The sequence below is a fragment of the Theobroma cacao genome, chromosome 10 (genome assembly GCF_000208745.1).
Source record: "Theobroma cacao cultivar B97-61/B2 chromosome 10, Criollo_cocoa_genome_V2, whole genome shotgun sequence".
Taxonomy (NCBI): domain Eukaryota; kingdom Viridiplantae; phylum Streptophyta; class Magnoliopsida; order Malvales; family Malvaceae; genus Theobroma; species Theobroma cacao.
Window position 1 is genome coordinate 140,318 of NC_030859.1, and position 15,820 is coordinate 156,137.

Below are 15,820 nucleotides of genomic sequence, written 5' to 3' on the forward strand. Positions count from 1 at the left end.
TATATAATAATATATATATATATATATATATATATATATATATGTATATCTATATCTATATCTACACGCAAATTGGAAATATAGGTACCAATACTTGCAGGCAATGAATTATCTGACCAACCAAATCGGTATGTAGCAGAAGAATTAATGCAGGTACTCGTTTTAGTCCAGTGTACGTGCCAAGAAAGCATGTTTTCATTCTTGCATTACTAGCTTACCACAAGCTCTGCTGGATTTATAATTTGGTGCACAACATCTACGACTGGGGATGTTTTAGAATGGATAAAACATGCGGGGGTGGGTGGCTGGCTGGCTAATCCTTCTTGTAAACCAGAGTTGGGTATTCTGGACTCCACATGCTATTCTTCACATATTCTAAAAGTTCCTCCTGCAAATAAACAAACATGTTTGTCATTGTCAACTTTTCAGTGCTGGAAACATGGAAAGATGGACGTTTACAGATCAACTGCCAGATTACCTGGCTCTGACAGATTTTTTGGAGCTCTCGAGCATCGATGTCACGATATCCTTCTGCCAGATCTTCTTCTACAGCTTCCTTCACCACCGCTGCAGCTACCTCCTTTGTTATATCTCTTATCCTACAAACAAAATTATAGACATAGCCAACGACTTTAAGTTGAAAGCTCTTCACTTCATTCATCAGGTGAGAGCAAGACAAAAGAGAGAGGCCTCATCACATACTTAGATATTGGAGGGTATATGATCCCCTTGAGAACCTCCTCTTCGCTCATGTATGCAGCCAGACTGCATTTGTCAATTGAACATAACACCAGTCACTTTCCGATTCAGTGGCTAAGCACCAAATCATCTTCTTAAAGCAATTAATAATCCAAGGCCCTATATCAGAGAGCTCCTGGCATACACCCATCATAACTATCATACCATTTGGGACAACTAAAAAATTCTAGTAAGTTAATAAAATATTACAATAAATCAGGACTTATTCCACAAGTAAGTAACTCATAAAATCTGTAATATAATTAGAAGGATTGGTAAGTGACAACAAGCAGATCCTAATCCCTAATTTTCTTCATGCAGAATTTGAAGTGGCTCTGAGTGAGTGGTATGCAGTCACTGCCTTGCCCGTTGAAATATTCTGAACTCAGCATTCACAAATATTTTTATCAAAAACAAAAGACAAATGAGACGCACCGTTCTGCTGCAGCTTGTAGCATGCCGTCTGAAATGATCCTAGAACCAGATAGAAGAGTTCCAAGTCCAATACTGCATAAAAGATAGGTGAAAGATTATAAATGATTAATTAGAGAAACATTAATAAAAGACATCTTTATGAAATGAATTGGCAAAACTGACCCTGGAAAGAGATACATGTTGTTTCCTTGGTTGCAATGCCCAACGTGGCCATCTCCTAAATTGTTCAAAAGTTACAATCAGTAGACCTTTCACTCTCATTTCAGAATATTAGGGAAAAAATTTCATGTTCAGAACTTGTATCAAAATCAAGATGCTATAGAAATTCAGGTGAGAAATGAGCAGCTTGTACAATTAGCAGCTATAATCCTATACAAGTTTAGGCATTTATAATAAACAGAGCTTAGGTTGGTTGTAAAAATAACTTTAAACCAGCCCCACATGTGAGCAAATTGCAAAGGACTACAAAAATTAAAATGTATACCATGTGGACTATGTTCAATAACATAGCCTTGGCACATACCAAGATTGACATCTCTAAAAGGACTTCCACTTGCAAATATAATGTTGTCACCTACGATGGAGAAGGCTTCCTCTGGGGTGCACTCGGCTGTAATAAATACAAAAAGAGAAGGATAAAAGATCAAAACAAATTTGTTTACAAATATGGAATATGGAAGGCCCTAATCTTATAATTCCAAAAAGATTAAAAAAAATCATACCATTTTTTGTAGGGTTTGACATCGCAAAGATGGCTGGTCTAGTGGATGTTGAACCTTTAAGAGCTTCTAACACCTAAAACAACAAATAAACTTTACCCAATTTGCAAAAAGACAGGCAAATAGATTTGGCTAGAAGGTTAATGAAATGCATAGATTCTGAGGAACAAAACTAAGTCTAAATTTACAAAAATATTCCTTCTGCAATCTGGAAGCCATTTGCCAAAATTTACAGTATACCATCTGAATACTTGCTTCAAATTTAAATATATGACAAGGAAATGCAAATAGTGAATCTTGACTTTACAAGCAATACATTCTCATAATAAGGTGGATGATCACAGGGCTTCAGGATCTAAAAAATTGTTAATTCTAAAAGAATAAATTAACATTCTGCTAAATTGCCAATTAACACGAATGATGTTCAGACTGTGATCATAGATTCAATCATTCTCCTAAACAGCAGGAGCAAATGTTTTGATTGATATGTAAATTCGCTTTATACCTCTTTGGAGAACAATCCGCCAACTGCGGATAACCCAAGAAGCACATCAGGCTTCACTTGCTCCACCTGTTTAGTCAGATTAAAGAAAGGTCTTACAATTTGGAAAGAGATACGGAGACATCACAATATATCTTATGACACAACTTAGAAGCTGGTAAAAACTAAAACAGGAAAGAACATAATGAGACAAAAGTCATTCGCCAACAGGGCTCCATTATTTCACACATGAAGAATAACATGACACTGTAATCTACTATAATATATTGACTTGAAAAAGTGCTACTATGCTAGCATTTCACAGACCACTTCCACAAGACTTGCACCCTCCCTTAAGCCCTGACGACCAGCTTCTTTGATTTTCCTTGCAAAGGGCAGGGCCACTGGATCAATATTTTCACGTTCCTCTGTGATAAGGCCCTGGATCCAATCAACACATTTAATTAGAATGTATAGCTAATGCAAATTGGTCTTCCTCAGGGCAAGATAACTGTGCAAAGGTTGCATTGAACCATCACATTCTAACAGCCAGAATCTACAGCAGCAAAATGTAAAAATGACCACAAATAGCTTTGTAATGCATTCATAGAAATGTAACTTGTATAATCAACTGGTTATTTAGCTTTAAGGCATCACAAGAAATGGTGTTGTGATACTGATAACAATGAATGCAATCATATCATTATTTTAGCCATCTTTTAATCTACTTATAGTGTTCCTGCCTTTTGAAAGCAAGGCAAAGTCATATCATAGTAGGAAGTTGCTGATGGCCCGATTCACCAGTTCTATCTTCCTGGCATATTCCTCCACCCACTACCTTCTCATTAGCTTTCCAATTTCAAGCTGAAATATTAGATGAAAAACTAGGCCCAAATGTCGAAAAAAACATATTGGCCTTAAAAGCACAACTCTCTAACAAAAAATTCTTTAGTTTTAAGGAAGCATGCTACTTACGTTGGCATCAACAACCCAGAATTGACTCTTTGCACTATCGAAAGCAGTCTCGTTATTTCCTAACATCCTTGCCATTGTTTTCCTTGCAGCATTGAGAACCCCTATTCCAGCACTGCAACAGTATAAAGATTATGCAAACAAGCCCTAATATCTCCTACTAGCATGCAGGGTCTTCCGTATTAGTTTTCACAGGAAAACACTAAAAAGACCAAAAAATAGCAAACAAATCAGTCAGCAGATACAACAAGTTTATAGAAATGTCTGATAGAATGAGAAGAAATCCAGCCACAAGCAAACCAACAACCAAATCATCTTAAGCATGAGCAATATAAAACTTCCATATAGAGTAAGATGAATAATAAGCCAAGAAAGAGTTCTAATTTTTTATTTGGAGGAATCATTTCTTTTTTTTTCAGACATACAGGGAGAACAAATGAAAACACATTTAGCACATAGTAATTAACTTGCTATAATCCAATTTCAGTTCATAAGTGAGGAATTTAGTAAATCAGGTACCAATGGAAACAGTCTAAGCACTAAAAGCAACCATCACATATATAAATATCTAACATAGCCATGTTATCTCTTCCCTAATATTGGTATTATGATAATCCACAACTTAGCCTCACAGAGTAAGCTACAAAACTAACCTTCCAGCACCAGCAACAACAATCTTTTGCTTCGGAAAGTCAATCATTGGCCTTCCCTGTGCTCTTACAGCTCCAAGAAGACCAGCAATTGCAACCCCAGCTGTTCCCTGCTTAGCAAATTGATAGAAAGTATGCCAGAATGTAAAGGCAATTAAATCTCAATAAAATAAATCAAATAGTGGCTTAGAATAAATTAGAACTCTGCATAAAATTGATACAGTAACATTTGAAAGAATATATTATAAATTGCTTAAACAGAACTTTAAATATGAGATCCAAAGCAACAGGTGACAACAAATGGAATGTTTTGCATTAATAAATCAAGTCAACATGATGGATTATCTTGTACCAAGAGAAAATCTCAATTACCTGGACATCATCATTGAACATCCTGTATGTATTTCTATAACGCTGCAATAACTTAAAGGCCCACTTGCTCTGGAAATCTTCAAACTGCAGAAAACCAAATCTGCTCATATCTCTTAAATAAAGGTACTCCAATTTAATTCTAGACAATATTCTGTTTAACAAGATAGACATATCTATATACCTGCACAATCACATTTGGCCAACGAGTAAAAACAGCCTCCATGAATTCATCAATCACCGCAATATACTCATCACCATCAAGACGATGTTGTTGAAGGCCCAGATCTATTGTCAAAAAATTATGTAAATATGTAATCTTCATTCTTTTGCAGAATATAAAATTAACTCAGAAAGCATGCAAGTACAAGATGTCTAGCTACTGAAAATTGGCTAGCGCTAGTAAGGCCACAGACTACAAGCATCACAACAAGAAGTCAAAGCTTCATAATTTCTCTTTTTATGGTTCCCCAAAATTGGATAATGGAAAACTTACACAAGGGGTCTTTGAGCAACTTCTCATTGTTAGTTCCAACATCAATCATGACAGGAAGTACCTAATGCAAGGGAGAAAACAGAGGAAATATTTGTAAAATTCCCAGTATTTGGTCAAGCTGGGCAAGACCACAAAAATTAGCATGATATGAACTGCCATTTAATAAGATTAGAAAATGGTTGAAAACAGAAAAAACAAGTGACTGAGACTTGCAATGACTCCACAAACAATGAAGATCAACACACAATCAAGTCTCACTCTCTCATATCATTTTCAGAAAGTAAAGCTACTCTGAAGTAAGGAGATAAAATAACCAAAGAAAATGGATATAGAACTTGAGTATTTACAAATGTTATCATATCAATCCTTATTCCGTTATTCCGGCATCTGAAATGCAGGCATAAAGACTGACAATCTTTAGGAGATACTCTGTGTTTTCTATTATAAACATCAACGTAATAAAAACTTCTAGCATATAAAATAAAAGAGTAGAAAAAGAATAACAAACCCTCTGAGGATTGATACCAGCAGCAGCAACATACAAATCCAGCTTCCCTATAGCAATTCCAATTCCCTGAACTCCAAGGTCTCCAAGACCCAATATTCTGCTTCCATCCGTAACAACTATCATATCAACCTGTACTCAATAAAACAAAATAAATTAACTGGAAGCCTATCAACCTGCAAACTAGTCTCCATAAAAAACCAAAGTGTTTCTGAAATACTGATACCAAAATTCATGCATGCTACTACTAAACCTGATCTGATAAAGGAAGAAGAATCCAGCATTATTTTGTCGCACTACGAAGACAAATAATTACGTTGCTGGAACATGAAGTACAGGTAACTGAAAGAGGTAATCACTGAGTCAAAAACAAATATCTATAAAGAACAAACTTGGATGTCTAAATTCCCAAATTCAAGAGCAGGTCTACAACATTTAATTTCTCCACAAGAAGTTACCCATTGAGCCTGCTGGTAGTCAAAATTGAAAAGACATGCTGCCCATACACCATAAAGCGAAAGGCAAAGGGATATTTTACCGTGCACAAAAGAAACAGAAAAGACAAAATAACTAGTCAAAACCGTATGAAAGCATAGTACTAAAATATGCATGTCATAGAAAACCATTTCATTTTATCACCAGGGAGGGCCACAATAAAGCAAGCAAGGACATAGCTCCACAAGTGGGATCAATTCAACTAAGGAAAGAAATTCTACTATATACTGCATCATTGATATGTAAAGCAGACCTGATCAGCAGGCCAGTTGTAAACCATAGACATCATTTCTCCACGATCTTCTGCACTAAAGTACATTCCTCGAGGCCTCCTAAACAGACCACTATAGTTCTGGCAAACAAGACCGACAGTTGGAGTGTAAACTATAGGAGCATATTCCTCAATGTTGGCAATTAAAACCTGTCAGAGTCAGAAATAAATATCCTTTAGATATATCATCGAGAAGATGACAGAGTCACTGCATACATACTACATACTCTGAAGAAAAGATAGGCACAAGTAAAGCCAATAAAGCATGTCATTGCGATTCTTTTTCTTGACACTTTAAGCTAATTTCAAGTAAGAATGTAGGAAAGATGGTTGTTATCACATTGGAGATGGCTTATAGGGAACCAGAAATGAAACAATTAATGGGGAAGGAACAATGGAGTCATTCCATTAACAAAAAATGGAAGCAACATGAAACTCGGAAAAAGCAGAAAAAGAAACTAAGTATAATAAGTAATTAATACAATGGCATTTGACTGATAGTAGTCGTGTTATTGGATTTCATAGAATCATTTGTTTGACATTGGAGAATGTGTTATAGCATTAAGGAGGTGAAAAGGACTTTTGCTGATAACCAGTTATCATTAGAAAGAATCTACACATTCAAACTCAAAGGAACCACATATTGTTCTTTCCAACTAGCTGAAATGACCAACAACTACACAGACAATATCATTAGGTGGAAGAAGAGAAACTTTAAAAGTTAACTTCTAAAAGCATTATAGAGATCAGCATGGAGAACATAAAATGAATTTACCTTATAGTACATGGTCTCATTTCTGTCATGCAACCGATTAAGAATCCGCCACTTGGCAAGAGCATTGGGATCAGATGGTCCATCTCTAGCTTGAACTTCAAGCCTCTTCAAATCAACCACTGTTGATTAATGAATTACAAATATGAAAATCATGGAAATAACAATGTGTGCCATCATGGTCAGCAAAAGCCGATTGATCATTCAAAATCCATACATAGAAGGATTTCATATTGCTCAGCAGCATAAACACCAGTCCGATATCAATAAAACTTACTGAAGCGTTCAATTTGCTGTTCAGGAGACATTATATTCGGAGGAAGAAGGCCACGAAGATCCAAACGATCTCGTTCCGTCATGGAAAATGCTGTTCCCTAACACCAAACGCATTTAAACAAATAAGAAAACTGAACTTCTGTAGATAATTGAAGCTAAAAAAAGGCATAAGTAACGAAATCAGCTTTTTGGAAAACTCAAATCGAGGACTGAGCATTCGAATCCAAGCTAAGATGTAAAAAAAAAAAAAAGTACCTTGTTGAACCAAGGATCATGAAGGATGTCGAGGCTGCGCTTATGGACGAGGCTGGGACGGTGGCCCTCCGCCGTGGTAAAACATCTCGGGCGAGCAACAGCCGCAGGATTGATGATGCTCCGTTTAAGGCGTCTGATCAGAGACGTCGCTGCTCTGGTCTGATTCCAAAAGTTTGACATGTCGTTTTTTGACCAGCAATCAGTAGCTCTAAAACAACACCACCACCACCACCACGAAGAGGAAGAAGAAGAAGCAAGGAGTTTGGAAGTAGAAGACGAAAGTTGGAAGCGATTTAGTGGGAGTAAAAAGTGGAGGAGATGTCTCAATTTTCCAAAATTTTCCTTCAATTTTAATAGAAAATAAAATAAAATAAAACCAGTCGGTTGGACGTTGAGTTGGACTTGTAATGTCTGCCCTTTCTAAATATAGTAAATAATTTTGACGACATGGGCTTTGACTATTCTTAAAGCCTAATAGAGCCCATTAATCCTGTCTTTCCGTGGCCCATTTACAACCACCTCCACCCGCCAACGTATAACTGCCATTTTCCTATCCCAAGGAAAACTCCAACTTCCAAAGAGACAAAAGTGGTACGCTTAAGCTTAGGATTTACGAGAAAATGGGAAAGCAAAATGAAATAGTGCAGGCAGTACGCATAGCGTAGAATCATGCCAGCTAGCTACTTAACAAGGAGACAAGAAAGAAACGAAAAAGGGGTTAGTTAAACAACGTCTCTGACTGCGAGGCATGACGCAGGCAGACATCACAAGTCTTGTGGACTTGTACAACTTATTTACAACAGATAAAATGCATAGAAAAGTACACCAGAGGCAGAAATGCCTTTTACTTGTTGCCCCCTTTCCTTCCCTGACAATGCCTGCCTGCCAGGGGAGTTCAACCATCATGATCATGCTCATACCATCTTGCTAAAAACATCAGGTATTCCCTATTTTGATGCACATCATCATCTTGGGTTTTTTCCTCCCCTCAGATCCTGTACAATTCTTTTTCTTCTTCTACAGCTTTCGATTCTGATTGATTTCTATGTCAAAATCTTGTCTTTATGCTTCATATCACCTTCTTGTGAGCAGTTTCCATCTGGGTTTTCTTTTCATTGCCAAGACAGCATGCTTTATTGGTATGTTAAAAACCGACTTCTTTTAGAAGAGATTAGGGATTTTCCTCTGCTTTTCAATCTCAAGCTGTTTCCTACTTAATATTCTTGATTGTGACACTTGATGCGCTGGACAATCGATTGATTCTCTTCTTGGAAGCCTTGTGCTTCTTTGCATATATTCTCGAATTGTCATATCGATTGTGGTGTGGGAATCCTGCTTTTTCGTCCCTATTAATTAATATTGTTATCAATAAATTAGTGTGATGATTAATTAGTTAGCTTCAATTCATAAAAAGATTGCCGCTTTGTAGCAGTGGTGGTGCTTATTTATGAAAAGTTAGAGCCTTGTCCTGCAGATGTGCGTTTGCTTCTGAATTGTGATGCTTAGCTGTAAATAGCTTTTGTTAGAAGCGCCAGTGAAGAAAGGAAACATGGATGATGGGGAGGTAGAGCTTTCAGATCATGTTCTACTATCCAACCCTGATTCATCTAGCAATTTGCTGGATTCAACATCTGTAGATTTAATAATTGACGAATTCTTCAAGAATACCAGAACATGTACTCACACTCACACTTGCAACCCACCTGGCCCTGATACCGCACATACACATACTTGCTACCACACACATACCCAAGTTATTACATCTGAAGAGGATGATCACCAGAACAATAAGAACAGCTCTAGTTTGAAACCAAGGAGGCCTTCGGGGAATAGAGAAGCAGTCCGGAAGTATAGAGAGAAAAAGAAGGCACATACTGCTTATTTGGAAGAGGAAGTTAAGAAATTGCGCTTACTGAACCAGCAACTAGTCAGAAAATTGCAAGGACAGACAATACTTGAAGCAGAGGTTCTGAGGCTCAGAAGCCTTTTGGTAGACCTTAGAGCAAAGATTGATGGTGAGTTGGGTCTTTTCCCCTTCCAAAAGCAGTGTAACAATGCCACTATTTTGAAGGAAGGTGATTGTGGGGTGCAATCTACTGATGAGTCAATCGGTCTACAATGTCAGACCGATTTGCCATGCTTCCATCCACATGCAGGATCGTCATCACAGGCTAGCATTGGTGGAAGCGAGAAAATGAATATATCCTGGGAAGGAAACTGTCAGCCTGCAATTGTAAATTGTCAAGCTAACATAAATCAGATGGAAGTGTTGAAGGACACCACGTGAACGCAGTCGAAACCTTGGTATCATGTGCACCCCAAGATGAATAACTGCAAAGGAAGAGCTTATTTGTAAGTCTCCATATATTTGATCTTCATCCATAAAAAGTCTGTCCAGGTCTTTTCCAGTATGCTCATTATGCAAGCATAACATTACATGCTTTGGTATATAGAATAACAATGCGAGGAGTGTTTGTTAGGTTGATTACCACTGTAAATGCATATGTATCACATACCTAAATACCACAACTTTAGCCTGACGGAACCATGTAACTGAGAGTCAAGAACATAACATCTTGTTTTGATCTCTTAACAGCTTATATAAATCTAGTACTAGTATGTAAATATTTAAACTGCTGCTTCTTTTGAAATCACATGGAATAGCATAGTAGTGCAGTTAAAATTTGTCTTCCCTGCTTGCTGGATAATTGTTGTTGATAGGTCATATTGTTATCTTACTTCATTCTTGCAAGCTGTCAACTGATTATAAAAGGACAGGTCGTGCAAGATTCAAGTTTCCATACCAGTTCTTTTGACTCACAAATGAAATTGATAATTTTCTTTTATGACAAGGGTAGTTGAAGTAGGTAAAAGCATGGCAGCATCTCTGTCTCTATGGATAATTAGACTACATATATGTTGTAGGAGGCCTAATGTGTGCTTATCAGGAAACACAAGTTAATTGGGCCCAACTTTCTTCGTTTTTCGAAGAGGAGATGCAGCTGGATCAGATAGTGCCTTTGTATTTGGACCCAATTCCGTTCAGGCTAGGGCCGACTGTGGTCTGCATCATACCATCGTATGAAACCAGGCCTTTTAATAGAAATCACATACGCAACAAGAGGACGAAAGCCTCTCTCGCTTTCAAGTTTCATCCAGGATGTCTGACCCGAAAAGAAGTTTAGACCAAAAATTGGACTTAATTTAAGTTATTATTGGCGAAATATGGACCCAAATCAAAGAGTTGTAAACAATCATTTTCTTTCTAAGAAGTCTTGCCTCTTAGTACTCCTTGTGAATCGATACTCCTGCATAAGATAAGTAACATATCAGAGGGGATTTATAAAGGAAAAAAGACGACAAAAATAGCAGAAGCAGGTCAGCAGACAGGTTGAACAGTGCAGAGTCACATCCAGGAAAGGAAAGCTGAGCCAACCTCTCTGTCTGACTTCATTGAATGGGCAATGTGGCCAACGAAGGAGTGAGGGCGTGAGGGACCCCATGCATCCAAATCATTCATGCTCACACTGCTTCCCCCCATTGCCTTTAAAAATAAAACAAAGTAGAAATAAATATGTGTTCGGGGCTTTCATTTCATTTCAAGACAAATCAGGCAGCACAGGAGGCCACATGGGTTAGCTTGTCCTCCTCCTTACCTCTGTGTCTCCTTGCCCTATTTTTATTTCCAAGTTTCCTCCCTTGTTCTTTTAATATCTTCATTCTCGGCTTGTCTTTTCTTTTGTATTGTACTATTATCTTTTTTAATCATATCATAATATTTCATGATTCAGAGACAAGATTCCTCAAGCCCTCCAACCAATGTTGTTAGTCGTATATTGTAGTTTAATGCTTCCTCCCCTTCCACATCCCATATTCATAGTAATTAGTAGTAATGAACTCTCATCGCAACGCCTAGAACAAACCCATTTTTGGGTAAGAAAAACTAGTATGATGAACCCATCAACTTTAATAATTGAAAGATTCTAAATTTGCATGCTATTTCTTAAAAATAAATGAATAGATAAATCAAAAAAAATGAAAACGACATAGCAATATACTATATAACATGGTCATTTACGCTTCAACCTAATGGAACGTCCACGTAGCCACCTCATTACTTCTTCAAAACAAAAGGTGTTCTCCCACATTCCTTGGTATACATCTTCCTAATCTTTATTATAAAATGAGATGAAGGTATCTTTTCTTTTCCTTTTTTCATTGGTTGTTTTACTCTACTTGAAGATGATCATGAGGATAATATTCATTTTCAAAAGAATCATGATGATCATATTACAATTCATGAATGATTGCATGCAAGGACAAGTATACTGTGGTTTCTGTCAATATGAAATAAGGAAACAAAGGGGCTTGGTTTTTTTGTTTTTTGTTTTTAGCAAAATGAAAATATGAATCAGAGTGGGAACATGGAAGTAACTGGAGGGGGTGTGGTGTGGGTCATCATAGTTATATTTATTTTTTCTGCTTTTGATGGAACAAAATGGTCCAAATTTATTTCCTATCCAATCATTGACCAAAGAAAGGGAAAGAAAAGTTTACACAAGCAAGTGGTGAGTGGAGGTGGCCGCTGGAGCTGGCGCTGGGCCAGAATGTATTTATTTTGGGAAAACAAAGCAGCCGCATCCTTTTCTTCAAGTTCTTTATTTTATACATAAAGGAGCTAACATGGTGAAAGGAAACGACTTTGCATAAAATGGAAAACAAAAATATTTGCAGAATATATATGTGTATATATATATATATATATATATATATATATATGAACCCAAACCATTGGCTTACCACATTAATTACACTCTAACATCTTGAATTGCTTTCCTGTTTACTGTGATTATTGCACTCAAGTGAATCGACAAGTTAAATAAAACGGCCCATCGTTTTTGTTTCAGTGCATGCCTTTCCTGGTGTCCATGTTCACCTATGTATAAATAGCAGGTTTTAATATCAAAAATTGGTAAGAATCTCAAAGTCATGAGGAATCATTTTCGAGAAGAAAGACAGTTTCAGTGCTAATGAATGGTTTATGCAATTCTCAACAAGTGAAGAACAAGTCAAGTAAAAAGGGGTAAGCAACTCGGATTTTTGGTAATGAGGTTCTCACGTTGCATAAAAGGAAGAAAAAAAGAAGGCCTTTACGCATGAGTGAAATGATCTTTTTCTACTTGGAACCAAAAAGGAAGAAAGAAAAGAAAATGATCATCTCTTTCTCACATGACATGTGAAGTGAGGACAACAGCCGAAAGGTATTGGAAACCATGCATGACACCACACGTGCAGAGGAGCGTGCAAAGACAACACTGTTTAACTTGAGACCATAGCAATGAGCAAAGGTTAGAGAAAAAGAAAAGCTTTGTACAAAGGCAGGGAAACAATCAAACAGACAGTAGTGAGCCTGAAAATTAAAAGCCTGATTGCATTTGATATCGTGATTAAGGGGCAGACAAGGCATCTTTGTTCGACACAAAGCTCCTCTCTCCATTTATAGACTTCTTGCAAATCCAAGCAAATGCCTACTCCGCCCATCTTTTCACAAAGTTGTTTTCCTAGGGAACACAAATTCATGTCTCTATTTCAAATTTCATTTGTTGTAGGGACTGCCCACCTCTTGTTACCTTCTGATTATTTGCTTTAGTTGGATTCACCTCCTCCTCTCTCTCTCTCTGGTTGGTAGGTTGGCATTAGTGTAACTTTAGGGGCTATGTCTCTTTTCTCTCTTTCCATAATTGAGCAAATTGTGTGGCTAGCTTAAGCTTCGTATCTTAATCATAAAATGCTGTACAAAGCAGCTGTCTATCCTTTTGCTACCTAGGGTAAGTAATCTATATGATTACAATTTAATTACCCCCCTCTTAGAAAAGTGTGCTGGATAAATCATTAGCATCGCTAATGATTTCAGTTAAATTATATGTCAATCGTCACTCAAGTTAATGTTATTACGTGATACTTTTCCTTTAAAGGACTCGAAAATGAAAATTATGGGTCATATTGCTTCTATTATTGAAATTTCTTTGTCATGTTATAACCAATCACTAAATTTCACCAAGACAGGCCACCAACTTGGTAAGATGTTTGCCTCAACAGTACTCTAGCTCAAATAATCAAAGTCCTGATCTCACAAGGCATTTCCTGAGCATATTGTTCGTAGGGGGTTTAGCAAAATTTGCTTTCGTTTGGAATTTGATTAAATTTATTACATTGCAGTTTGGTAGTGATGTGGGTCGTGATACACCTATTTTCCTAGTCAAAGGGAGCCAAAGGTTGTTGAGAATCAATAACCTTCCAAATTTGTATGATTTTGTTTGGTTTCATGGTCAGTCCTCCATATCTCGAAGAAACGTACGTGAGTCTGAGTTGAATTTGAGTAGGGGGATTTATAGAGTGGAAATGATATTTCCTTTAAGNACTACACTATATATATATATATATATATATATATATATATATGTGTGTATATATATATATATATATATATATATATTTCTTTTACACAGCAACAAACAGTAGCCTCAAAATATTCCATGACTGCCAATTCTTCAAAGGTGCTTTGATTGCTTCCACCATGAATAGTCCCCTTTGCCCATACACTTTTGTAAATCTGTAATGATAGAGAGAGGGGAACAACTTGATAATTGATATGTTATCCGACCACCCCATTCACCCTAATACTACTTTATGGACAAAACCAACTTTCTACTCATATATATACACACACGCGCAGGTCTAAGCATGTGATTAACACTGGCAAAGCATCTTTCTACTTTAGTTAATGTATTTCTGTTTTGTGGAATATGGAACCATGGTCTTTGAAAGGAGTGATGTAAGGACAAAAGTTTATACATATGCGGAAAAAGGAGGAGTACTAAGTTTTGAAAATTTTCAGCAGATGAGATTATTAACAAGGTGAAGTTTCAAAGTTGAAACAATTACGTTGACAATAAAGAGGAGAGATTGGATGATATGAATAATGAGTGTAAATGATTAGCATCCACATTGGTAAATATAGCTATATCAATTCATAAAAAAGGAGAATCATAATGGTGCCCACACCCACACCCCCATGTGGGAGCACTGTAGTTTCCCTCTTAACCCTGGTCATGAATCATGAATGCCATGATGCTTTTTCAAGTTTCAGTATTTTCCCAGTTTTTATTTTCTTGTTCTTGCTCAATGCTCGGTTGTTCATCATCTATCATCTATCATTCTATGGGGATTGGGGACCGGGGGAAGGGAGGTGGCAAGTAGCATAAACCCCCAAGAAGCAATAATCTCTCTCTCTCTCTCTCTCTCTCTCTCTTTACACATCATATCATACAGTAATAAACATTAAAAAGGTTAAGAAAAGTGAGTGAATAATTGAGATATGCGCTGTGAATTATAATGAGGAGTGAGATGGGGTTGGGGTCCTTGAAGAGATTCAGTCATCATTTATTTGTTTGTGGTCTTGTGGGGCGTCTCATCTCATAAACGACAATTGATGAGAAAGGAGGGAGGAAGCCCTTATCTCATAAAAATACTACTACTGCTACTACAAAGGAGCCTTTGCCTCCCCCTTTTGTTATTTTCTGCCACCAAAAACAGCAAAACTCTTTTGCCTCCCTTTCTTACTCTTTACATGTTTGGACATTATTATCTGCTACTAATAACAATTATCATCAAATCCTTAAGACACTAATAACAATTATTTTTGAAGGGAGTCAGCAAGAAGAAGAAGAAGAAACCCTTCGGAGGGGAAAAAGGAGAGGGTGGTATGTGTTGCAGGAACATTCATAACAAAAGCCTCAAAACCAAGTTTTCTTTCTTTGTAGTATCATATTAGCCAACAGCACAGAGTCAACCAATTCCAATGCCGATTACTAGTAAATTGGTGTGTTAAATTTTTCTTCCAAATACATATATAAATTATTAAGATTTTGCCTTTTGCTTTTATACCGAAAAAGCAGAAGGAATTTTTGGCAAAGGTGGTGAGAGAGGGTAGGACTTTTCCTTTTGTGGAGAGCAATCGAAATCGATTATCGATTGGAGAGTGGCCGAGGCATTTGACTCCCACCCACATGAACATGATGCTCCCGATGTGGGCAAAGGGGAAGCGCTTGCCACGCACCCCCCAATCATCATCCTCCCAAATGGGTCCCGCCAATCTGCATCATCTTTGCCATTGGTGCGTATCTTACTCTTCCAAAAGGAGAGTAGTGGAGTAGATCAGAATCTTCAATTCTTCATGTTGTATGTGTGCATTATTTTTAGTGTACTGTGTAATCGAGGGTATGAATATGATTGACGGGGTATTCTACAAAACTTTTTTATTTAAAAATATCAGTTAACAAGTATTGCAGGCATTCATTTGGTTAATTATTACTGTCATCAAGTT

At 37.0% G+C, this 15,820-nt stretch overlaps 2 protein-coding genes across 3 annotated transcripts; one reads left to right on the plus strand and one right to left on the minus strand.

The window, feature by feature from the left end:
- LOC18585720 (NAD-dependent malic enzyme 62 kDa isoform, mitochondrial) lies at positions 73 to 7,796 on the minus strand. Its single transcript, XM_007008676.2, has 19 exons — positions 7,435 to 7,796; positions 7,181 to 7,277; positions 6,907 to 7,025; positions 6,114 to 6,281; positions 5,369 to 5,497; positions 4,861 to 4,921; positions 4,549 to 4,652; positions 4,368 to 4,451; positions 3,999 to 4,105; positions 3,349 to 3,460; positions 2,701 to 2,814; positions 2,398 to 2,463; positions 1,896 to 1,968; positions 1,697 to 1,783; positions 1,336 to 1,390; positions 1,174 to 1,245; positions 703 to 765; positions 479 to 599; positions 73 to 388 (listed from the first exon to the last, which is right to left on the minus strand). Exons 1-19 carry the CDS (start codon positions 7,612 to 7,614, stop codon positions 314 to 316), a joined length of 1,887 nt encoding a protein of 628 aa, XP_007008738.2. The 5' UTR covers positions 7,615 to 7,796; the 3' UTR covers positions 73 to 313.
- LOC18585722 (basic leucine zipper 23) lies at positions 8,147 to 10,067 on the plus strand. Of its 2 annotated transcripts, none has more exons than XM_007008678.2 (2): positions 8,147 to 8,374; positions 8,909 to 10,067. In XM_007008678.2, the coding sequence occupies exon 2, from the start codon at positions 8,984 to 8,986 to the stop codon at positions 9,719 to 9,721; it is 738 nt and encodes a 245-aa protein (XP_007008740.2). In that variant the 5' UTR covers positions 8,147 to 8,374; positions 8,909 to 8,983; the 3' UTR covers positions 9,722 to 10,067. The 2 variants fall into 2 exon arrangements, with proteins under 2 accessions (XP_007008740.2, XP_007008742.2); XM_007008680.2 differs by having other exon boundaries at positions 8,148 to 8,573.

Excerpts from the sequence above, each read along its gene's own strand:
- LOC18585720 (XM_007008676.2), bottom strand. The coding sequence starts at position 7,614 with ATGTCAAACTTTTGGAATCAGACCAGAGCAGCGACGTCTCTGATCAGA. Across the intron at positions 4,653-4,860 it reads GTTGCTCAAAGACCCCTTGT|ATCTGGGCCTTCAACAACAT; the intron begins GTAAGTTTTCCA and ends TTTTGACAATAG. Across the intron at positions 1,969-2,397 it reads GCGGATTGTTCTCCAAAGAG|GTGTTAGAAGCTCTTAAAGG; the intron begins GTATAAAGCGAA and ends TTGTTGTTTTAG.
- LOC18585722 (XM_007008678.2), top strand. The coding sequence starts at position 8,984 with ATGGATGATGGGGAGGTAGAGCTTTCAGATCATGTTCTACTATCCAAC.